Here is a 24,304-nt window from a genome sequence, read left to right on the forward strand (position 1 = left end):
CTTAGGGATTTCAGTGTAGCCTGCAATCGGTGGGCTGGCCCAAATAGTCCGCCAAATTTATAGGGTTAGGGTCGAAAATTTATCGTCCGATAAAATTAAAACCTGATTAGCCCACACCCGATCAACCCGCAACCCGTTAGGGTCAGACCCAAAAACCCGATAAAATTTCTATTATTCTATTTTTTACTCCTAATTTGACACTTTATTGATTAATTTTATAATATAAATAACTAAAAAAAATAACTTTCAATTTTATATTAAATATACAAATTATATATTTAATTTTTATTAATATAATAATTGATAAATAAATTAAAAACTTCAAATTTACAAAAAAAAAATTATTTAAATTTCTAAAACATTCATTAAAATTTATCGAAATATCTCAAATATTAGTATTTGATCATGTTTATGATTGAGTTTAAACATATATCTCAAATTTATCATAGTTAAATATTTTACATTTTATGAATATAACTATTTTTCATCATTATTCATTGGATTGATCGCATATTAATATTATCGGTACCAACCCGATTAACCCGTTGGGCTAGCCCGAAACCCGACCTTTTAGGGTTAGGGTTGAACTTTTATAACCCGAAAGAAATCACAACCCAACTAGCCCGCACCCGATTGACCCGCAACCCGAATAGGGTCGGCCCGAAACTCGGTGGGCCGACCCGATTGACATCCCTAATTATACTATGCATACAAAATATTTTAAATAAACAGATAATTATACTATACATACAAAATAATTTAAAATAGTGGAGTATAAAATGTTTTGAATTTATAAAAAAAATATACAGCATAATTTCATTGCTATCTGCGCCTGTGAATTTGTCAATCTCATTCTCCTCCAATGGCTACTCTAGGTCAAGTCATTACTTGCAAAGGTATCCATCTCTTCGATTTCCTTGTGTTTCTCTGCTTATCAATTGAGTGTTTTGTTGATTGATTACTTTTCCCCTTTTCTTTTACTAATATTTGTAGCGGCGGTGGCCTGGGAACCCAATAAACCTCTGGTGATCGAAGAGGTGCAGGTGGCGCCGCCGCAAGCCGGAGAAGTCAGGATCAAAATCCTCTTTACCGCTCTCTGTCACACAGATGCCTACACCTGGAGCGGCAAGGTAATCCCTACTGTTCACGCCGATCTGGAGGAAAATGCTACTCAATTACACATTCATTTTACAAGGATTCATAAGGAGTTTATTCAATTTGATCCTAAATGTGAAATTTATGAGTATATTCTGTTCATATGTGTGAATATGTGTTTTCTGTGAAGTAAAGAGGAAGTTGAACTTTTTCAATAGGTATATACTCTAGTGAAGTATCATTTGTGTTCTCTCAATTTGGGTGTATCTAGTCTGATAAGCACGAGACTTAAGAAAATGATATTTAAATAAGTAACAGAGATGATAAAGTAGTAGAGATAAAAGTGAATAAAGAATGAGAAAATAAAGTAAGAGAGACTAGATGTTTTGTTTTTAGCTAAAAAGTGAAATCAATCACTTGCGGTGAGACGGAGGGAGTGCTATTTAAAGGTGATTTGGATCGTTATCAGTGTTGTGTTTGAATACAATAAATTACCAGCACAATCATACCGACAGCAAACCTGATCTTTTTATTATCTTCGTTGCAGGATCCTGAAGGTCTCTTCCCGTGCATCCTTGGTCATGAAGCTGCTGGGTATGTTGTTAAATGCTAGAAGTACTTTTTTAAAGAACTATTAGCTTTTCTGACTTTGCTTATGTCAGCAATATGACATAGCATTGGATACATTTTGCTTTTGGGATCTCAGGATAGTTGAGAGTGTTGGTGAAGGCGTGACTGAAGTTCAAGTGGGCGATCATGTCATTCCCTGTTATCAGGCTGAGTGCAAGGAATGCAAGTTTTGCAAATCTGGTAAGACAAATCTCTGTGGGAAAGTCAGGGTAGCTACTGGAGTTGGTGTTATGCTGAATGACCGCAAGAGCCGCTTTTCAATCAATGGAAAACCTATCTATCATTTCATGGGCACATCAACGTTTAGTCAGTACACTGTTGTTCATGATGTTAGCGTTGCCAAGATTGACCCTGTAGCACCATTGGAGAAAGTGTGTCTGCTTGGTTGTGGTGTTCCAACAGGCAAGCATCTTTCACATAATCTGGTGGTTGAATATCAATAAGTTATCGATGTAAAGGGTCAGACAATCAGTTTGATTGCGTGCGTTACACTCTTGACCCTACCTGATTAATGTAGTATTCACGATTCATGAAGTCTTTCTTCTGGCGAACTTAACAAACTCCTATGTGTAACATACCTCAGCCATCAATATTTAATCTCTGTGCATGATTAATTTCTTATAGGTCTTGGAGCTGTTTGGAATACTGCAAAAGTCGAACAAGGTTCCATAGTTGCTGTATTTGGTCTTGGCACTGTTGGACTTGCTGTGAGTTTTCTTTAGTATGATTGACTTCTTGGCTTGATCATACAAAGAATATGATGAATACTTCTGATTCAGGTAGCAGAGGGTGCAAAAGCTGCTGGAGCTTCCCGTATCATAGGGATCGATATTGACACGAAAAAGTTTGATAGAGGTACTCCACCTTCTTCACCATCCCAATAAATACATATAGTACCATACCACTAATTTCTTATGCAATCAATTAGATTTCCACGGCATGATATTTATTGATGCTAAGAGTGTTTTGCTCTTGTTGTAGACATGTGCTTGGTATGTAAAAAAGTTCATGTAAAACTGAGAATTCAGGTCTTTATTTCTTCTGGCAAAGATAAAGTAAATGTTACTTCAGATTTTTCTCATGCTATAAGCGAAGTTGCATATCAAGAGACATACGGGACAAGAAACTGACCTGTTTTTACTAATCAAAATTTAAAAAATCTTGTGTGCCTTTGTAGCTTTAATATGTTAAGTCATCGTGTGCTTAATGGTGTCCTACAGACTTCTTCTAATGCAAAACTATCTTCCATTAAAAAAAAGATGCAAATATAAATCCTTGTCGTTTGGTCTAGAGTCTCATAACGCTAGCTCTAGTTCTAGAATACAAAAAAAATATTGAGGGGAAATGTTTGTGTCTCAATACTAATATAATTACTAGGAAAAGTAAACCAGTGCTAACAAAAGTTCTAACTTTTTTATTCCTGATCTTGCTGTAAATTGTGATGCACAGCAAAGGACTTTGGTGTGACCGAGTTCCTCAACCCAAAGGATCACGAGAAACCAATCCAGCAGGTCATTGTGGATCTAACAGATGGTGGTGTTGACTATAGTTTTGAATGCATTGGCAATGTTGATGTAATGAGGGCTGCTTTAGAATGCTGCCATAAGGTAGGTAACTAGGTATTATAACGCCACAAAATTATATGTTATCATATAAAGATGCACGAATTACTGATCGTTTGTACAAAACTTTTAGGGTTGGGGAACATCAGTTATTGTGGGCGTTGCAGCTTCTGGTCAAGAGATCTCCACACGTCCTTTTCAGCTGGTGACTGGCCGTGTCTGGAAGGGCACAGCATTTGGTGGTTTCAAGAGTCGCTCACAAGTACCTTTGCTTGTCGACAAGTATCTAAAGAAAGTGAGTGCATTCTCCGCTCTCCTTAATCTGTCAGATAATTTAATCTAGTCAGCCCTTCCCACATTCTGCTTGCTCTTCTTTCAGGAAATCAAGGTTGATGAGTACATCACCCACAATTCTACACTGCCTGAGATCAACAAAGCCTTCGATATGATGCACGAAGGAATGTGCCTTCGTGTTGTGCTTGACATGTTTGTATAATGGTTCCACGTGCTGTAGTTAAAAAATGGCGCCTGCCTTCAGTACGAGCTGTCGTTTATTTGAGTGTCTCCTTTTATTACTGTGGTTGATGCTTTCTGTTTATTACCACCCTACGCTTTCTAAGACACTGTTTTCACCATCAACAACTGAATGCTGGCAATTATGCAATAAAGCTTTGAATTTTCATGCACACATTGTCTATGGCTCTGTAAGATAGAGCATTAAGTAAATTTTCCAACATAAATTTGACAAGCTATAAACCTAGTGGGATAACAAAGAAAAATGCCCAAATATGCTGATAGATAAAGCTCTGATATGTACAAATTATGATCTCAAATGCGATACTATTTCTTTGCAAAAATAAACTTGTAAGGGGCCACAGCAGAACATATATAGCAAGCTCTTGATATCGATGAATTTCCAAGAAACTGCCCAAGTGAATACCCAGTAATCCTTAGCCAACTTCATTTCAAGATTATGCTCTCATCAGAGATAAAAACAGTTGACTACAATTCTATATTAAAATAAAACTAAAGTGGGATGGACAAAATTCCTACTATACAGAAAACCTGGTGCTTAATTTACATGAAGAGAATGCAAAGAATCGAGCAGACTATACTACCATCATCAGAAAAAAATATGGTTCCCATTTTGGTCAGCGATGGATCATGAAAACTTCAAAAATCAAATAGCGTACCGGTATCTGCAAAAGCAGTTTCTGATGAGTATACATTAGGTGAAGCAGCAGCTTCCACAGCCCCTATAACTGATTGATTTCCGAACATCGAATTGCCAAGAAATTGAAGTTGGAACGAGTCAGGTTCTCTACTTTCAGGAAACTGGTAGTCAGCAACATCTATTGTGGAGGAATAAGCAGCTACTTCAGCATTCTGTTGAGGGGGATTGTCCACACCCAAAGGCGTTGTCATGCTTGGCCAATCATGTTGTATAGTTTGTGCTTGTGATGTCCCAGCCAGTGCCCCATTCGCCGCATGACTCTGCATATTGCCATGGCCGACAAAGGAATCACGAAAGAGGACAATATCTGCTGGATTTGAACCAATACCACTTTGAGTATGATACTGATGCTGGACATCATTTTGGACACATGTGAACATGGAAGTAGGATTGTTTTGCTTTTGCAGTTGAGCGGATATTGTGGATCTTGAATGCAATTGATCCGGCAAAGTATTGCCAGCATCCAACTGCCAGTGACCAACAGTCTGATAAGGTGCATGGTTGTCGGGTGCATATGCAATATAGGGTTGAGGGACAGTGGACTTCGTGACATATCCCACACTTGGTTCGGTACATTGGTAGGGTTGCAATGGTGGTGACCCCAAAGAGCTTCCACTCACAGATGGTTGAGAAGGCATTTGAGATTGGTGTGGTATGTAAGTACGATTCCGACGGCTGAGAATTGGCTGGGAGGTTATCTGAGCTTCAGAAGGCAGGTAGCGAGAAGGTAATCCAGCAGCCGGACTTCCATACATAAGCTGATTTGCGTCATGGCGGCCATTTGTGACAGGAGCCTGGAACGCAGGGTGCCTGTTCAGAGGTGGGTCTCTAGATAATTGAGACCCATGCGCGTGATTATTATTTGTGAAAGGCCCACTTAACCCGTTCCGCTTGAAGACTGGATGATAGGAGGACAGAGGATTTTGTACTCCTACATGGTGGTGTTTGTTCATAAGAGTATTCATAAGAGTAACCTTTGGAGAAACAGTGTTAGTACTTCTAGGGTGTGACCGCACTGGGGCTAACATTGATTGAGGGTTATATTCAGGAGCATGATACCGAGGTACTTGGCTTCTTTCTCGATTCATGGCATTTGGCAAACCAAATGCTGAAGAAAGAACACAAGGGCGGATCGCGACACGCTTAACACCCTGATGCTGAGGCAACGAGTTTGGTTGTGATGGATGACACCCCGGCCTAGTACTAGTAGTAGTCGTACTTTGCACAGCCGAAGGCTTATAACTTTTCTTTGCACGCTTCCGCTCTGCTCTCCAATATTCGTCTTTATCACTAGCATGGCAATGTTCAGTGCTGCTAGCGCCAGTGCCCCAATGGAGACACGGAGCCAGTGTGTCACACACATAACAGTGACACTGAAATTAAGGAAATCATAAATCAAAGATGGAAGCTATATAATCCGCAGTAGACAGATCAAAATTTTAAACTAAAAGAAATTACCAGGCCACAATGGACTTCATGCGCCGTAGAAGCAAAGAGATACTTAGCACAAAGATGCCGGGAGTGAGGAAAATCCCTGCACGCCACCTGTAGATGCAACGATAAGAAAACCATTTATTATCTGTACAAATGAACAACATAGTATCTTCTAAGAGTCTAAGACAAGATAAGATTAGTAAACAATATGCCAGAGACCTTGTAATGTACCAAACAAATAGCCATTAATTCATACGTTTATGGTTCCCAAAGCTTTAACTGAGTTTAATGTACACGTTAAGCAGCAGTAGTTACAAAATTTTCAGAATCGTCGCCTGTAGTCGAGGGTATTTCGTGATATACTCAAGAAGTCGATAAATTTGCAATTACTGTGGTTTGCTAGAAACTAAACATGATGTTCAATTATACATAATTCTCCAATAATAAACACCAAATATTCACTAGCATCGGACACAAAGCCCTTTTTTTAATCACCAATTAATATGAACAACAATATCTCAACAAAAAATTCTGCAAATTAAATATGATATCACAAATTTGAAGCAGAGATAAGTTTCATAAGACACAAATAATCCAAAATCACACCACAAAAGAAAATAAATAAATGATATGTGAATTTTAAGAGTAACAATTATCTCACTTACTTTCAGAATTGGAGTAATTATCAGTAGACAGTCAGCAAAAATAAGTAAATTATGCAAAAAAAAAAAAAAAAGAGAGAGAGAAGGCACACCTCACCCTTCTCACCAACAATCTCGAGTTCATCGGAATCACCACCGTCAGCCTTATCATTGACGGCGACCACCGGATTGTCAGGGTCACCATCCAAAACCATACAATCATCATCACCTTCGTCATCAACAACAGCCTTAGCCAGCGCCTTCACAGAATCAGATCGGATTTTGGGGAACAGCTCACTTACAAAAACGACGTCGCCGGAATCATCATCTGTATTTCCGCCGGCCTCAACCAGTAGCCTCGACAACCAATCACCGTCTTCCTTATCGCCGAAAGCCGCCTCCTCGTCGGAGCATGAATCCAGTACCGACGGAGCCTGGTTTCCCATGGAGAAAAGTCTCGGATTCTCAGACTGAAATTCGAAAATGCTCATATCTTTCACTCAACAAGCAACCGTAAAGCACCAATACAGTGGTTTAAACAAAAATTGGGCGATTCAAATCTGCTGTAGTTTATGAAAACAGAGAATATCAGTGACAATTTTTAATCGAGAGTGACTGATTTGGGAAATATATAGAATAATTATGCAGGAGAAGAGAGAGAAATGCAGTTATTTGCATGAATGTGGAGGGAAAATTGGAGGGGAGAAACCCTAACTAACTCCCCGACCAAGACTCGTTTACTTATTCGCGAAGAACCAAGTCTAATTAATTATTTTCCAATTATACACAATTTAAGTGGAGTAAAGTTGAAATATGTGCAATCATAATTAATACTATACCATTAATAAGTGGAGAGAAAATACAGGGAAATTTCACAAGGAAAACAAATCATGCCATTCAAAAAAAAAAAATCAGCATGAAAATATGTCCACACCAATTAATAGGTGGAGAGAAAAATACAGGGAAATTTCATAAGGAAAACAAAATCATTCCATTCAAAAGAAATATCAACATGAAAATATGTCTCACAACTTTTTATGGAAGACAGCTAGGGGTGTCAATGTCGCCCGTAACCCATGGGCTGGCCTGAATAGCCCAACAAATCTATAGGATTAGGGTTGAAAATTTCTAACCCAATAAAATTACAGCCCGATTAGCCCGCACCTGATTAACCCACAACCCATTAGGGCTAGACCCAAAAACTCAATGGGCTGGCCCGAAAACTCGGTAAAATTTCTATCGTTCTATTTATTTGACTCCTAATTAGACACTTCATTGATTATTTTATAATATAGATAACTAAAAATATATCTTTTACTTTTATACATTAAATATATATTATTTTTTTATTAACATAATAATAGATAAATAAACTAGAAACTTCAAATTCACTAGAAAATTATTTAAATTTCTAAAACATGCTTTAAAATTTCTTGATGTTTATGTTTTATTTTGCACAAATCTCAAATATTAGTATTTGATCATGTTTATGTTTGAGTTTAAGCATATATCTCAAATATATCATAATAAAATATTTTACATTTTATAAATATAACTAATTTTCATCATTATATATTGGATTGATCGCATATTAATTGTATCGGTAGCAATCCGATTAACCCGTTGGGCTAGCTCGAAACCCGAGCTTTTAGGGTTAGGATTGAATTTTTATAACCCGAAAAATCACAACCCGATTAACCCGCAACCCGAATAGGGTTGGTCCGATTAACATCCCTAAAGACAGCATATCAAGGGTAAATTTCTATTTCAGAAATAATTAAACAATAGTTTTTGTATTACAAATCTCTCAAATCGCCACTAAAATTTCATCTATATCTATAGATATATAGGAGTGGGAGAGTTTTAAAAGTATAATATAAATGTCTAGAATTGTTATAAAATCATGCGATAACTTTTATTACAATTTTTAATGTATAAATATAAAAGTTTTTTACATTTATTTTAAATATAGGGAGTTAAAAAAAATTAATCTTATTTTAGGTGGGGTAAGTGAAAGGTTTAAATGTTTATCTCTTTAATACGCTGCTTTAGTAATTAAAGTTTAAAGAAATTATAAATAAATGTAATTATGTATTATAATAAGTAAATAGAAAGACTAATTATAATTAACTCTTAGCAAATATACGATAACTCAGAATGCATATAATTATTTCAATTTAAATTATTTTTTCATAAAAAATATATCAGAATTAAAGTAATTTTATAAGGATTCCAATGACATCTCAATTGTATATGTTACGATGACAAAATTTAATACTAAAATTTATAAAAATTTCAATATTTCAATAATCAGGTTGATATCAACTGAATATATCATAAATGTCAACTGATACTAGCAACAATGTCAACAAGCCCCTATTATTGTAGTCAATAATTTGTGACCTATTTTTTAAGTGTTAAAACAAGCTTAACGAGCGTACTCTCTGTAAAAAAAAAGTCTATCAAGTTAATAATTTGTGACTTATTTTTCTAGTGTCTAAACAAGCATCACAATCATACTCTTGTATCTATAGAATATCAATCGTACACTAACAAATACAATGTCAACTTCGTTGTATATAAATGTCAACTTTTTCAGTCATAATGTCAACAGACGCTAGAACAATGTCAACCGGTAATTGTAAATATATTTCAATCAACAAAATTGACATTGTTGACATAGTTGACATTATTAGTACATAGTTGACATTTTTATAAAATATAGGCTGACATCATTACTAGTGTCAAAACAAGCCTCAAGGGCATACTCTTTGTAAAACAAGACTATTAACATAGTCAATGATTTGTGAACTATTTTTCGAGTGTGAAAACAAGCTTAACGAGCGTACTCTTGATTTGTAACCTATTTTTCATGTGTCAAAACAAGCATCAAGAGCATAATCTTGTATCTATAAAAACAATATCAATGCACTAATAAATACAATGTCAATATTTTTAGTATTAATGTCAACATACACTAACAACAATGTCAATAGACGCTAGCAACAACGTCAACTTATATCTATAAAAATATTAACTATGCGCTAACAAACATAATGTCAACTTCACTATATATAAATGTCACCTTCTTTAGTAATAATGTCAACAGATAGACAATATCAACTGATAGTAGCTTTTCACCGCCCCTCACATCAACATATTCTTTAATATGGGTTCGCAATATTTGACAACGGCAATATTCGAAGAAACACAATTATTGAATCATAATTAGTACTCCCTCCGTTCCAATTTTATAGTCAAATTTTATCATAAAAGTTCGTTTCACATTTATAGTCACATTTAGAATTTTTCATATTTGGACATAAAATTTTACCCCATTATTTACTAAAATTACACCCAAATGTCATTATCAACACAAAAATAAACCAAAACAAAAATAAAAAATCACAAAGTTAAAAAGTAAAAAAGGGACCCACCTTCAACCAACTCACTCCATTTATTACACACTTTATCATCTCACTTCATTTATTACACACTTCACCATCTCACTTCATTAATTACACACTCCACCAATTCCTTAAAATCCGTGTCATAATTAAATGTGACTATAAATCTGGGACGAAGGGAGTACATTATAAAATTACTATAATATAAAATTGAGAATTAAAATTAAAAAACATTATTTCCATATATGTGACTGTGAGGAACCTAGACCAAGCTCATTTCTTTGATACTATAAATTAGTACAGGCAGTGGCGGATCAAGGGGACAGACGACCCTAACGGCCGAGAAGGTTGAATTGTACTAAGATATTGGAAGCGTTTGCAGCAGCGATCGAGCTTGCTCTGACTGCGAAGGATTGCATGTCTTCAGCACTCAACAAAGCTCATGAAATTATTTATGTACCATTCTTATTATAAACAAATTATAAATAAGTGTAATAAGTTTATATGTACTATACTAAGTTTATAAAATCATATTTGTAATATTCACTCATATGCACACTTATCTAGAATGTGACATACGTATGTGTACATTATTGACAAAGCAACAATATTGTATTTGTACAGTATTATTGTCTTATTAGTAGAAACGGATAAAATTCAAGAGGCAGAGTGGCAGACTTATTTTTGGTTTTTACACTAGAGAAATACTGTCGTGATATCAATATTGCATGCAGATTACTCTTCTTTTTATTTTATTGGAAGCCGAAGTTGCTCTTAAAAATGCACTAATAGTTCCTGATCTTGTCTAAAAATGCACCAATAGTCCTTAAAAAAATTTTATATCATTTTTTGTATGATAAGACAAAACTAACCCTAGATACCATTAGTATGAATATTTAAAGTTTTGGGGCATTTTGGACCTTTCTATCCTTTTATTTTTTTTTCATTTTTTCTTCCATCACCATTTTCTTTTATACACTCGATTATACTTTCATTTAAATAATATTTGATGCTTTATTATTTCAAAACTTTAAATAAGAAACCATATGTTTTAATTATGTTTTATTTATTTTTAAAATTAAATATTATTTTTATACAAATTAATCTATATATTTGCAAAGAAAATATTATATTTAATAGTACTACCTCCGTCCCGGCTAATATGACACATTGCTTATCCGGCACGGGATTTTAGGAGTTATTGGTTAAAGTGTTTAATTGGAGAGAGAGAAGGTGGGTGTGAGTGTTAAAGTAGAGAGATAAATAAAGATGAATATTTTAATAGGGGTGAGAAAAAGTGGTTGAGTGTATAATCGGAGAGAGAAAATTACCATAAAAGGAAATGTGTCATCTTAGTTGGGACAAACTAAAAGGAAAAACGTGTCATCTTGAGCGGGACGGAGGGAGTAATATTTTTAAATATAAATATTAAAGCGAATTATAGAAAATTCTTTGCGGGATTTATTTTTACTTAAAAATTTTACTAAAATTTTTTAAATTTGAGAAGAAAATATATTATAGCAAATTATAGTAATTTTTTATTTAAAAAATATTACTTAAATATTTAAATGTTACTATACTTAAGTGAAAAATAAATATTTTAATTACGTTAATTAAAAAATACAGTATAGTGAAGAATATTTGTTAAATATAATAATTGAAATTTACTAAAAAAATATAATAAAATGAACTATATAATAAATATTTTATTTACGTTAGTTAAAATATAGTATAGCGAACTCTTGCAAGTAACATTTTTTTACTAAAAAATAAAATGAACTATAGTAACTTTTTCATTATAAAGCTTAATCTATACATTATTCAAGTTATTATTTAAAAAATTTAAGTGAATTAATTTAAAAGAAAATATTTTTGTTGTAAAAGGTGTTTTTATGTATGTCTAAAATAATTACATAATTGAAGAGGTACCAAAATTGCCCTCCATGGCATTTAGTAGATTTTTCAAATGTAGAGGGGTATAATAGACCGACATGTACCAAAAATGCTACGTATAAAATTTTTGTTGGGACCATTGGTGTATTTTATGACAAGATCAAGGATTAATTGTGTAGTTCACTCTTATTTTATTGGAAGCCGAAGTTGCTCTTAAAAATGGATATTTGTTGGCCTTTAAGTGATGCAACTGGCAGCGGAAGCGGTGTTGCATGAATTAACATAATTTAACAATTATTAATCACACCAATAAATCACATAATAATCAGATCTATTTAGCAGATTATTTAGACAAAATCTATTCGCGTAATTCTTACATGTATCATGCTCATAACTTGAATTAATCATGCTTTAAGAATATTGAAACCTAAAACATGCTTTTCTACGGAGCAGAAAAATACCTAATTAATTTTCCAAAGAATCGAAGATGGCTAGCTGCTTCTCCACGTAACGCTTTGAATACTAGACCACAAATCTTCTGTCTGGTTCCCGAACTGTACTCCGATATCAGTGTGGGCTGATCTCACCAGAATACTAGGACTTAAATAAAGAAGACAAAGAAATCCTTTTGGGAATAGGAGTGAATTTCGAAATCTCCTTCAGCTGGGGGGGGGGGGGACGAAAATTTTGAATTTTTTTTTGTATAAAAATTGTTATCATTCTGTCTCATTTATTCTCCTATTTATATTAAGTTCCTTTTGGGCCCAGACAGGGGATCTATGGAAGGTTTTGGATATGGGCTCATCCAATTTACTTTTTACTAATTAAATTGAACCCACAATTTAATATAAGTCATAATTGGAATATTACGAGCAGCCACTATAGAAGTAATATTGAACTCTCCCCATCCAAATTCGAAATTACAAGTAATCCGGGTTTCCGATTAACTTTCATTTCCCGCGCTTAAGATAAAAATGTCCATTAATTAATTAATATCAGCTATGGACTTAATTAATTAACTTCTTATTAATTCCAAGAATGGACTTAGCATGAAACGCTTATTTATTATTCATAGAGTAATCAAACTCCAACTAGCTAGGTTCCGAATAATAAAACCTTGTTTCGCGCTCCTCTTGAGGACATTGTCAAACGAGACTCAGCTCGCGCACAATTCAATATAATAGCAATCCTAGCACCGCTAGATATTGATCACCACTACCCAATATATCGGGATCATTGGGTTACGAAAAACCCGCACCATTTGATAAGTCAAAGTAATGCATAATCAATACCGTATGCTCAATGCTAACCTACATTGATTAAGAAACAAATATTTATCAAGACCTCACCTTTCAGTAGATAGCATAAGGACAAGTCTTGCTGTTAGATCCGTTCAGTGCTATACCACACCAATGTCATCTTATTTCAGTAAGGCTTAGAAATATGCGGACTGACATTGCAACCTTTTTCGATGGATAGTCAAATTCCAACTAGGTTGTGAAATTCATCTTTTCTTTGTTTAGAACTGACCGTGTTACCTTAAAGTGGACGACGCCCACAACCGGTCTACTAAAACAAAGACTTAGACTTTGTTAAGTTAACTTATACATTTAAACATGCATTAACATCCATTAAATGTAAAACATAACAACATTATGACAAAATTAATCTGTTTTATTCATTGGAAAACAAAATAAGAGTTTTACAGTATTCAATCACTCGAAACGTGATTTCTAGTATACAAACTCTAACATTAAGAGCATCCGTGCGTGCTCTTCGCCGTCTCGGTTTCATCTCACTGTTGCAGGTGTCTCTTCCCGTCGAGCATCGCGCGGTGAGAGGTGTTTACCGATTCCGCACGCCACCCCCTAATAATTTTTTAGTAAAATGCCATTTTTAAAATTTTAATATAATGTTTAATGTAAATTAATTAAATAATTTGAAAAAATAAAATAAAAAAGAAATAAATTAGTGGAACTCATATATAGTTAAAAAAAGAGTTGTTTAAGATACGTTGTCTCTTAAATAAGTATTTCCTCCGTCCCATTGAAGATGTCTCATTTTCCTTTTTAGTTTGTCTCAACAAAGATGACTCATTACTTAATATGGAAACACCTTTATCTCTACTTTATTCTCTCTTACTTTACTCTCTCCTCTCAACACACAAAATAAAGTTGCATAAAATCCCGTGCCGCCCAAGAAAGCTTCTTGGGACGGAGGGAGTATGAGACTGTGTTGAGAAAAGATGGTTAAGAGATACGGTGCAAGATGGCCTAAACATAATGGCAGTAGCCAAGTAGGCATGGAATTACCAGTAAAGTTGATTGGGAACGATAAATTCACTAAAATGGAATAAAGAACACTATGATTAGTTTATCCAATTCGTCTCTATGAAACTAACTCTAGAAACGACTATGTCTGACTGAAAGCACGTTTGCTACAAAACTACGTTGAAACAATCTGAGTTCCATAACGAACCATTTTTGATAACTCTATTTAATTTAGACAAGAAGCTTATCTTTGTACTAATTTTTCGTTTTTTAATTGATTTTAGAATGTAAAAATTATACTCCCTCCGTCCCATAAAAGTTGAGTCGTATTCCTTTTTAGTCCGTCCTTTTTAGTCCATTTCCCTTTTGAAGAAAAGACAAAACATCTAGTCATTCTTTTTTAATTCCATCGTTTACTTTACTCTCTCTTATCTTTCCTACTTTTTTCATCTCTCCTATTTATTTAATATAAATTCTTAACCTCCGTGCCCAAAAGTTTTGTCTCAACTTTTATGGGACGGAGGGAGTATGTAATTTTAGAACATTATACTACGTAGTACTCCCTCCGTCCTATAAAATTTGTCCCATTTTACCATTTTCGTCCGTCCAACAAAGTTTGTCCCAATTGAAATCTTTCCAAAAATAGACATTAAAACACACCCATCAATCTCCTTGATGTGGGATCCTTATTCCACCACATACTTCCATTTAATACAAAGTCAAATAATTTCTTAAAGTCCACACCAGGTCAAACTGAGACAAACTTTGTGGGATGGAGGGAGTATATTTTATGAACACAACAAAATGTAATAATTGTCTGTAATACTACAACTACTGTAAGAATACCATTCTAATTATGGCACTAAACATACTCTTTAGAATGTAGGATCATCGAATCATGGCTAGTTGGACATTATGAAGAGAAATGTGAGTAAAGGGGAAAATGGGAAAGAAGACCAAGACTTGTTCACTTCTTCCAGAAGAAGACCCATCTCTTTAGATCTCTTTACTTTTCCAATCACAAATATAGTCTAAACCCTCTAAAAGGAAAGAAAATTTGAGGGATGTCATGAGAGAATGATTATTCATTTGCTTTATAATTTTTTCGCTTTTTGTTTTGAACCTACACCTTATTGTTAATACAGAATGTATTCATCATTTGGATATCCCTAAATGAACCATTTTCTTGATGCTACAAATCAGATACATGGGTGATAACATCTACAATAGAACATCACCAGTAATAGCCATCATTACAAGTTATTTCTCGTCATCCTCTGAATCCGACTTGGCAAAGACTGTTGCAGGCTGCGTCTGCGCGTATGCCGGGGCGATATATTTAGGATCTTTGACAGCAACGTCGGCATATTTGAGGATTGCTTCTCTGGGATCTTCATCCATCCATGTTTCCTTAATCATACCCCCTTGCTGCAACAGAATGTGAAACATGTGACCACTTGTCTCTCAGAGCCGATTTCGTTTGAGTATGAGAGTAAAGCAACATTACCTTAAGAAGGTACTGCGTTAGCAGACTTCCCGTTGTTGAACCAACTCTTCCGCCATGGCCTGGCCCCGTCATGGGTAGCTCCGGTTTGTGGGCCTTGAGTGGGTCCTTCAGTGTCTTCTCGCGCTGACGTTGTCGGCTCGGCTGATCTCTGAATAGTGGCAGAGCATGCGGATTGTGAATTACAGGCTGTGCCTGAAAATCATCCAGAGACTTCTTCCGTGGTGCACGTGCAACGCATACAAGTGCACCCCTCTCGCTGATGGTTGGATCATATAGTATATGAGTTCCTCCTTCGTGCCTGTCCCCTACTGTTGCAAAGATCTGCAGAGTTTGAGATCCAAGGTTTAATATGGATGGATTAGTGCATACAGACTAAAAGTGCAGGATGAGAAGAAAAATAACAGTAAGGCACGAATCCAGCAATTGGATTTTCTGTAACTGATGCGATGTCTGAAGTTTTTGGATTCTCAAATCTTAGTATCGAATTATCGATACGATAAGGCATGGTGACATAGTTGCTGCAGACTGCAGTGAAGCAGTCAAGCACTATAAAGTATAATTGGATTACCTGGTTTATCCTTGGATGCCATGCACACTGAACGACACTATATGTTGGAGATATTCCGACTCTTGAAACCAGTTCCATTTTTGCTCTGTCGTAAAAACATAGCAGACCCCCAGTTGTGTTATTCTTTTCAACCGATGTTCCTGTCAGGAAGAGTTCTTCGTCGGGGCTGAATGTAACATTCGTCTGAGCATAATTGTTCGGAAGATCATCAAATACATGAAGAGCCTTCTTCATTTGTCGTAAATCCCATACCTAGAACAGGCATGGATATTAGTATATTTGGTTAACCTTCAAAATAACAGGCTTCATCAGATATACTTCTTCATCAACTCCTACGAAGATTAAAAACGAAAACTAAAGAAAAAAGTAGGTTTCCTCATAACATCTCTGGAATACCTTGAGTGTACCATCAAAGCTTCTTGACAAGAGTATTAATCCATCTTGAAAACTTGAGGGATGTAATATCATCTGTGTGGCAATCTCCAACATGTATGTCTGGCCTGCTTACCCATCCAGATTTTATGTTCCATATCTGTAAGAGGATGCAACAAAATTAATTATTGTTTCAAAGTAATTATGAAAAGCCAGAGGCTTTCTCATAGCATAATTACAGCTGCATGAAGACAAACAAGATGATCAATAATCTTAATATCTGCCTCAGCTCATCAATCAAGACCAACCTGCAAGGAACCATCACCAATACCACCTGCAATTCTTTTGCCTTCACGATCCCAGGCACATGTTGTTACAGGAATACGTCCAGGCCTAGAAAGCTTGGGCTTGTTAACCTGATAATTAAGAGGCAATAAAGACCAAAGAGAATTAAATAAAGTACATCTATAGAAATTGTGGATGGTGGTTTTCTACCAAGCCACCAAACATTGTTCACATTAGGAAAAGAGTAACATCTAAACAAAGACTTAGTGACTGAATGAAGAAACCATGAACCATGTAACAGCACATTAAAGTACAAGTATTAAGAACTACTATATTCTTTTGAAACTACTGAGTATCATCAAATTTGAGATAATTACAGTATCAAGAAACCGCTACTGTCTTTCTATGAGTAAGTGCGCTTCCAGTAACTTTAAAAAGTATAGCACATCTATCTTAACTTATAACTCAATGGTGGTCCTTTTTCCTGCCTCTCTCTACCCACTGTAGAAGTGGGGAAATCGTAAAATAAGAAGCCCATCAAATAACATTAATGTAGTAATTCCTGAAAAACCAGAAAACAATTTTCAGATGGTGTGCTTACATATACTATAAGCCTATGAATGTCTTCTTTTGTCTAGTACTTCACTAGTAATCAAAACAAACCATGATGAGAGTGAAATTTTCCTGGGAATAGATGGTGGAATGATGCGGCTGCATAATGTATAAGGTTTACCACATACATGGGCATATCTTTGTGTTATTTGTATGCACACAATATATACATGGTCAGTTTTTTGATGTGTGTGTCTTTAATCCATTCATGTCTTGATTTTCTAAAGGTTTGAAGAATTGTGATGTCTGAAAGTATCTAGCATGATTTTATATCCTTTTTATGTATATTGCACTCAATTCTTCTAATCAACCCCTCAGGTGCTAGTCAAAGTTCTACAGCAAATGAGTGAGCAACTAAAAACTTAAAACACTTACCTGCTTTTGACTTTTGAAGTCATTTACATCCCATATTCGCAGTGAACCATCCTCAGATGATGTTAGGATAGTCTGCTTGTCCTTAGGGTGCCATTCTCCACATGTCAACCCAGATATGTGGCCTTTAGTATTCTTAAGATCACGAATATACATGTCTCCCTTGACAAACTCACCCAATGTAACTCCATCACGGTCATAGATCTGCATCAGAGCAGGAAGAACATCAGTTCGATCAGGACATGAAATAACCTAAACAAAGTGTTAATGGTCATTGAGAATCACCTTAGCCTGGGCCGATCCAGTGACACACATAAATCGATCTGCTGTAGGACTCCAGCTCAACCCACGAATTTGATGACCTTCAAATGGTTCAAGCTGTCTAAATGACTGAAGATGGGAATTCATGCCTTGAAAATCATACATGCGAACAGTATAGTCGTAGCTGCCAGACAGAACTCGAGATCCCGTGTGATCCACTGCGAGTGCTAACATGAGATTCAACAGTACAGAAAGGCATCCCAATGTCCAAAAATTGTTGAATAAGAAAGGAATGTACTCTACCAAATTCTATCTTTTTTCTCAATTCAGTGTGCGTGTGAAAACTTTGAAAGGAAGATAATGCAATTTAATCAAGGATACAAGTGCCGTATGGTTAATTATGAAGAATATCTGCAGTATATTTCAAGGAAGGTGACTTGGAAATGCTTGATAGGACTGCTTATTCAACTTTGATGTTTATCCTAATGACCTAATCCACTACTGCAAACATTAGAATACCATAACTCCAGTCTCCACGTTCTGATGAAAATCGATCTGTTAGGACTTCATGACAACATATACAATCCCAAAATAAGATGACATTGTGACCAATACACAAGCACTCTAGGGATATAAAAGATGGTTGGGGATCGAGAAACTTCATAGTAAGACCTATTATGGTACCATGAGAACTTATCCTAGTGAAGATACTCTACTGCAAGGAGAACAGCAGGCACAGAAAGGAAGCGCCTTTTTCCAGCACTACACTCTAGTCAACTATAAGATAGATCAAACTCAAACAGAAAAGGTCAAGAATACCATGCTTCTCCTAGAAAAAAGTTCAAATATTTCCCTTATTGAAGACACTAGGATTTGTATCCTCGCATCATTGGAGCACCCAAATGTCATAGGAATTTCACTCAGCCTGCACAGACAAAGTTTGAACAAGACGAGTTTGACAAAGAAATTAAATCAACCAGAGGGAGTCTTGTGGATTTCACTTCAACAATAGACTTATAAGCTTACTTTCCTGAGCTAAGGCACCTTATACGCATGTAGTATATCACATTAATCCCTTTTTCAAAATCTGAGAACCAATAACCAAACCTTGCTCTCCCTTAAACCTCAAAAACCAGAGCTTATACAAGAGACACAATTCATGCATTTGTATCTCACTTTGATGAATTCAAGACATAGCAAGATCATGAGGGAAGCTTTCAACATAACTGTGGTAAAAGAAATCCAAAAACGCCAGCTGCTATTGCACATTAAAAATAAAACTGAAAATGTAAAGCATATGAAAAATAGTAAGTAGTAAAACCTAAGAGAACAGATCAGCTAAATGTTTCACCTTTGTATGCCCCTTCAAGACAATTTCATTGCTCAATGGAACTCGATAACCAGGATCTTCATCTTCTTCATCAGCATCTTCATCTTCATCTTCGTCAGAATCTGTAGCGCCTGGAGGCGGCCTAGGTGGCCCAATTCGAGAGTCCTCGTCCTCATCTTCCTCATCCAAAACCGCAGGAGGCTTTGGAGGTCCAATCAATGCAGCCAACCCCTATTTGAATTTCTAGGGTTTGAGTTTCTGAAAGAGTTTATCCAGTCCTGAGAGGAGGTGGACAGCGAGGGGAAGGCATCAATTTTGTTGGAAGCAGACGGTGTATCATTGGCGGAGGTGGATGAGGCCCGACGCGTGGTGTTGTGGATGAGTTCGAGAGGGGTTTGAGATTTGGATTGCTTACCGAAACTCAAAGGGAATTGAGCTCTCACTCCTTCGTATATATCAGCTTCATCTTCCATATTGTCAGAGTATGGTGAATTCAATTTGGAATTTCGCCGGTAAATTTGAGTTCGAAGAAATTTATAGGCAAAAGCTCCACCGCCCGCGCTGCCTTGGTCGAGGTGGGCCCGGCTTCTAATTCTTTTGGATTGGACAATTATTAATTTTATTTAAGCTATTATATAAATTAATTTTTATTTATATTTTTATTTTAGATATTCCGGGTCATGTAAAATTAGGGATGTCAATGTAGCCCGCAATCCGTGGGCTGACCCGAATAGCCGCTAAATTTATAGGGTTAGGGTGGGAAATTTCTAGCCCGATAAAAATAAAACCCGATAAGCCCGCACCCGATTAACCCGCAACCCGTTAGGGCCAGACCCGAAAACCCGATGGGCTGGCCCGATAACCCGGTAAAATTTATATTTTTCAATTTTTTACTCCTAATTCGACACTTCGTTGACTAATTTTATGACATAGATAACTAAAAAAGAGAACTTTCAATTTTATGGTAAATATATAAATTATATGTTGAATTTTTATTAATATAATAATTATTAAATAGATTAATCTCACTAAAAGAATATTTGAATTTTTAACATGCATTAAAATTTCACGAAATATCACAATATTAGTATTTTATGATTGAGTTTAAGCATATATATCAAATTTATCATAATTAAATATTTTATATTTTATAAATATAACTAATTTTCATCATGATTTATTGGATTGTTCGAGCCTTAACCTTATCGGTAGCAACCCGATTAACCCGTCGGGCTAGCCCGAAACCCGAGCTTTTAGGGTTAGGGCCGAACTTTTACAACCCGAAAGAAATCACAACCCGGCAAGCCCGCACCCGATTGACCTGCAACCCGTAAGGTTGGCCCGAAACCTGATGGGCTGGCCCGATTGACATCCCTATGTAAAATGATGATTCTTTAGCCAGAAAAAAGAAAAAGTGAGGTATAATAGGCCCATTTATTCTGGCCCAAAATAAAATAAATTTAGGCAATTAAGATTTTTTAATAAAGTATGGTGTTTTTTATTTAAAGTGTTTACCGGATTTTGACTTATTTTAAAATGAATAGTTATATTATTTATATTAAAATTTAATTTAATTAATTATAGTAATTTTAAAGATTTCAGAAAAAGGGTCTCAATTCGCAATCAAGGCTCTTGCCGAATCTGCCCAGTCGTCGCCAGCCTACTGCTGTGCGTGCTTCTCGCCGCTAGTTCCTCCCACAACAGTCCCATCAATTTCTCTCGAGTTGTTGCCATCGCCGCTTCTTCTCCTTTGTTGGTTGAATGTGGAATGTGATGAAAGATTGTGTGAACGTGGGGTTATACTGAATCTCTAATTGGATTTGTGATTTGCCTAGTTCAGTTCCTATTTTTCAAGATGTTATGAATGGCCTGATTTTGCTAAAACATAATTGGAGTTGCTGAGTTCTGCAATCTGATGCAAAATGGAGAAATGGAGGTGTAGTGGTGTACAGAAATCCAAAATAAAATTGGAGTAAAATATTAGGAGTAATTTAGTCTATTTATAAATATTAATAATAAGAAAAAAGAAGAAAAATAGATAAAAGAAAATCAAAAATTCCTTATTTCAAAAAATTTGCATGTCACAATCTCATATTTCGAAAGGTTAGCGAATTTAATCCTAAATTTCGAAAGGCTTGCGAATTAAGATCCTTTTTCCGAAATCTCTCATACTACATCCGTCCCAAGTTACTTAAGTCGTATTTTATTTTGGAATGTCTCAAGTTACTTGAGTCGTTTCTCTTTTTGGCTAAAAACAAAACATCTAATCACATCTACTTTATTCTTCCTTTTACTTTGCAATTATTGTGTTCATCCATCCATAACTGTAGTTTGTTCCAGTTTCGTCGATTATTCCTTAATTTATCACCCTAAATATGAATCTGGAATAGTTTTAACCACAATATTCAGCTGGAATATGCAGCACAATGCTATAAATAGTCAATTATGAGAGCTGAATAGACGACACACAGATTATCGTTACAAATCTAAAACTGTTGAATCGAAAACCGCAAGAAAAGTTTTGGGCTTCACGCACGAAATTAGGATTCAAATTCGCAGGTGGAAGCTTACCTTGGTCATCATGGGTATTTAATGCGGAGAGAAAACGAGAGCAGACAGCAACGTGAAATTGGAAAAATTGGACGTGAAATTTAAGTGAATGAAGAAGATGGGGACATTTTGGTTATTTCAGATTTTCAATAAAGTGAACACTCCGAGCCAGAAAATGTATCTTTCAAAAGTGGGGAAATACCTTAACTAATGAAATGGGCACAAATGAGGCGGGCCTTTAGCATTTTTGCAGGCCCTCTTGAAAGGGCATTTGACAAACCAAACATGAGAAAAGGTTTTGTTTTTGGGCATTTAATACTCCTATTTTCCAAACCAAACACCTCCTTACTCTCTCTGTTACTTTATTCTATCATCTACGTTATAACATTATTCAACTCATTAAACACAACTTTCTCAAATCTCGTGCCGAAAAGAAAAGCCGCAAGTAACATGGGACGGTGGGAGTATAACATTTTCTATATAAAGTTAATTTAATAAATTATTTTTTCATTCTTGCTTTATTTCGTATAGATTTTTCTATTAAATAAAGATATTGATAATTTGTCTCGTACATCTCTCAAAGACTACAAAACTAGGCACAGAACAAAGACAATGGAGTCGGCCAAGTCAATGCCTGTAGATCCTAGTCGATATATTCAACACTTAGAAATTAGAATTGTAGCACGTAAATGGCAAAGAGATTTACGTGGTTCATTATAGAAACCTATATCCACAAAGAAGGCCATCCAACTATATTCACTCACGTTACAATGTACCATAAAAATCAAGAACAAGATAAACACTCAAGCCTCTTCACTCTTCTCTATCGGTCAAAATTACATTAGCTTAGAATGGGAAATAAGCCTCACGTTGATAGTGTGTATGTCTAACTAACTTACAATTTGATCACTTGAAATATATCCATACACAACTCTCAGTCTATGGGTGTACGTCTTCATCCGAGCTCACCTCATTCCAAGTTGGTCCTTCTTGTTAAGGTAATTGCAAGTTGGTCCTTCTTCTTTATTACTTGTTTATTTGTATCCATAATCCCTACAAATATCCACCTTGGATCTAATGAATAAGTCTTGATCATCCTTCCAACCACCATTTCTCAATGCTGCTTCAAGTTCAATAGCTCCAAACAATGATTTAGCTTGGATCTGGGAACAACTTTAGTTAACATATTTGATGTATTATCATCAGCTGAGATTATGGTGATCTTAACAATCCCTTTACTGCTTTCATCTCTTAATGAAATGTAGTATAACACCTACATGCATGCTCCACTCATGAATGTCTGATACTTACTCAAGCATATGGCACTACTGCTGTCACACCAGACTCCACAACCTCTTGCACCAATCCAAAAGCAGCCAATATCCCCTTGAGCCAGAAACTCCCCTTAAAATTCTTCTGCTAGAGTAATATACTCAATCTCTGTGGGTACGTGAGAGAGCAACTACTGACTGTAGGCAAGACATCCAACAGACCGACGAATCATAGAGGCTATAGACATAGTCAGATTGTGACTTTCTTATGCCACAACTTACTGCATAGTCAGAATCTTATTCATCTTCTGAGTTCTGGCGTCAATTCTTGGTCCTTATTCAATTTGAATTGCTGAGCTAGTGGCATGGTCACTAGCCTAGATGAATCCATCTGATATTTCCTTAGCACCTTTACTATGTAGTTATTTTGAGTGAGTCACATTCTCTTATTCTTTCTATTCCTCTAAATTCCCAAAATTCGTTCAACAACTCCAAGATCATTTACTTCTTATTGCAACTATCTTTTATTTTCTAGACTTCTTTTTTGCTTGATGCTACTACAAACATTTCATCTACATATAATATAGGTAACCTAAGACTTTTCTGTTGTTATCTCTCTTGATGTACACGCAATTGCCATAGCTTGACTTATCAAAACCAATAGTTTGCATGTATTCATCAAATCTGGGATATCATGAGCTTTGCTATAGGCTCTTTTTCAACAAGCATACTTTCCTCTCATCTTCTGCATTTATAAAGCCCTCGGGTTGTTCTATGTATATGGTTTCTTCAAGGTTTCCATGGCGAAAGCAATCTTAACATCCAGTTGGTGCAACTCCCAATCTCTTTGGACCACAATTGCCAAAAGGATTCTTATTGAGCTATGCTTGACCACTAGGGGAAAGAGCTCATTGTAGTCAATTCTTTCCTTTTCAGTGTACCCTTTTGAAACTAGTCTTGCTTTGAATCTGACTCTATCATTCTGGAAATTTTCTAATTTCATCTTAAAA

General features: G+C 35.6%; 3 protein-coding genes across 4 annotated transcripts; 1 reads left to right on the forward strand and 2 right to left on the reverse strand.

Annotated features, from left to right (window-relative positions):
* The first annotated feature begins 787 nt into the window (after positions 1-787).
* LOC125222746 (alcohol dehydrogenase class-3-like) lies at positions 788-3,973 on the forward strand. Its single transcript, XM_048125534.1, has 9 exons — positions 788-896; positions 994-1,130; positions 1,643-1,689; positions 1,802-2,127; positions 2,350-2,432; positions 2,505-2,580; positions 3,175-3,332; positions 3,421-3,582; positions 3,667-3,973. The coding sequence occupies exons 1-9, from the start codon at positions 863-865 to the stop codon at positions 3,781-3,783; spliced, it is 1,140 nt and encodes a 379-aa protein (XP_047981491.1). The 5' UTR covers positions 788-862; the 3' UTR covers positions 3,784-3,973.
* Positions 3,351-7,340, reverse strand: LOC125222735. Of its 2 annotated transcripts, none has more exons than XM_048125521.1 (4): positions 6,710-7,340; positions 5,980-6,066; positions 4,481-5,894; positions 3,351-3,609 (listed from the first exon to the last, which is right to left on the reverse strand). In XM_048125521.1, the coding sequence occupies exons 1-4, from the start codon at positions 7,085-7,087 to the stop codon at positions 3,605-3,607; spliced, it is 1,884 nt and encodes a 627-aa protein (XP_047981478.1). In that variant the 5' UTR covers positions 7,088-7,340; the 3' UTR covers positions 3,351-3,604. The 2 variants fall into 2 exon arrangements, with proteins under 2 accessions (XP_047981478.1, XP_047981469.1); XM_048125512.1 differs by lacking the exon at positions 3,351-3,609 and adding an exon at positions 4,064-4,245.
* Positions 7,341-15,374: 8,034 nt separating this feature from the next.
* Positions 15,375-19,955, reverse strand: LOC125204507 (WD repeat-containing protein 70-like). The gene is given in 10 exon segments (XM_048103186.1): positions 15,375-15,594; positions 15,674-15,994; positions 16,242-16,493; positions 16,638-16,683; positions 16,685-16,773; positions 16,922-17,029; positions 17,886-18,086; positions 18,168-18,379; positions 19,494-19,700; positions 19,703-19,955. Coding segments are annotated over 10 exon segments (1,848 nt in total). The 5' UTR covers positions 19,947-19,955; the 3' UTR covers positions 15,375-15,426.
* Between the last annotated feature and the right edge of the window lie 4,349 nt (positions 19,956-24,304).

The sequence above is a fragment of the Salvia hispanica genome, chromosome 1, assembly GCF_023119035.1.
Source record: "Salvia hispanica cultivar TCC Black 2014 chromosome 1, UniMelb_Shisp_WGS_1.0, whole genome shotgun sequence".
Lineage (NCBI taxonomy): Eukaryota > Viridiplantae > Streptophyta > Magnoliopsida > Lamiales > Lamiaceae > Salvia > Salvia hispanica.

Excerpts from the sequence above, each read along its gene's own strand:
- LOC125222746 (XM_048125534.1), top strand. The coding sequence starts at position 863 with ATGGCTACTCTAGGTCAAGTCATTACTTGCAAAG. Across the intron at positions 2,581-3,174 it reads CACGAAAAAGTTTGATAGAG|CAAAGGACTTTGGTGTGACC; the intron begins GTACTCCACCTT and ends TGTGATGCACAG. Across the intron at positions 3,333-3,420 it reads CTTTAGAATGCTGCCATAAG|GGTTGGGGAACATCAGTTAT; the intron begins GTAGGTAACTAG and ends CAAAACTTTTAG.
- LOC125222735 (XM_048125512.1), bottom strand. The coding sequence starts at position 7,087 with ATGAGCATTTTCGAATTTCAGTCTGAGAATCCGAGACTTTTCTCCATG. Across the intron at positions 6,067-6,709 it reads TTGTTGGTGAGAAGGGTGAG|GTGGCGTGCAGGGATTTTCC; the intron begins GTGTGCCTTCTC and ends TTGCATCTACAG. Across the intron at positions 5,895-5,979 it reads ATGAAGTCCATTGTGGCCTG|TGTCACTGTTATGTGTGTGA; the intron begins GTAATTTCTTTT and ends CCTTAATTTCAG.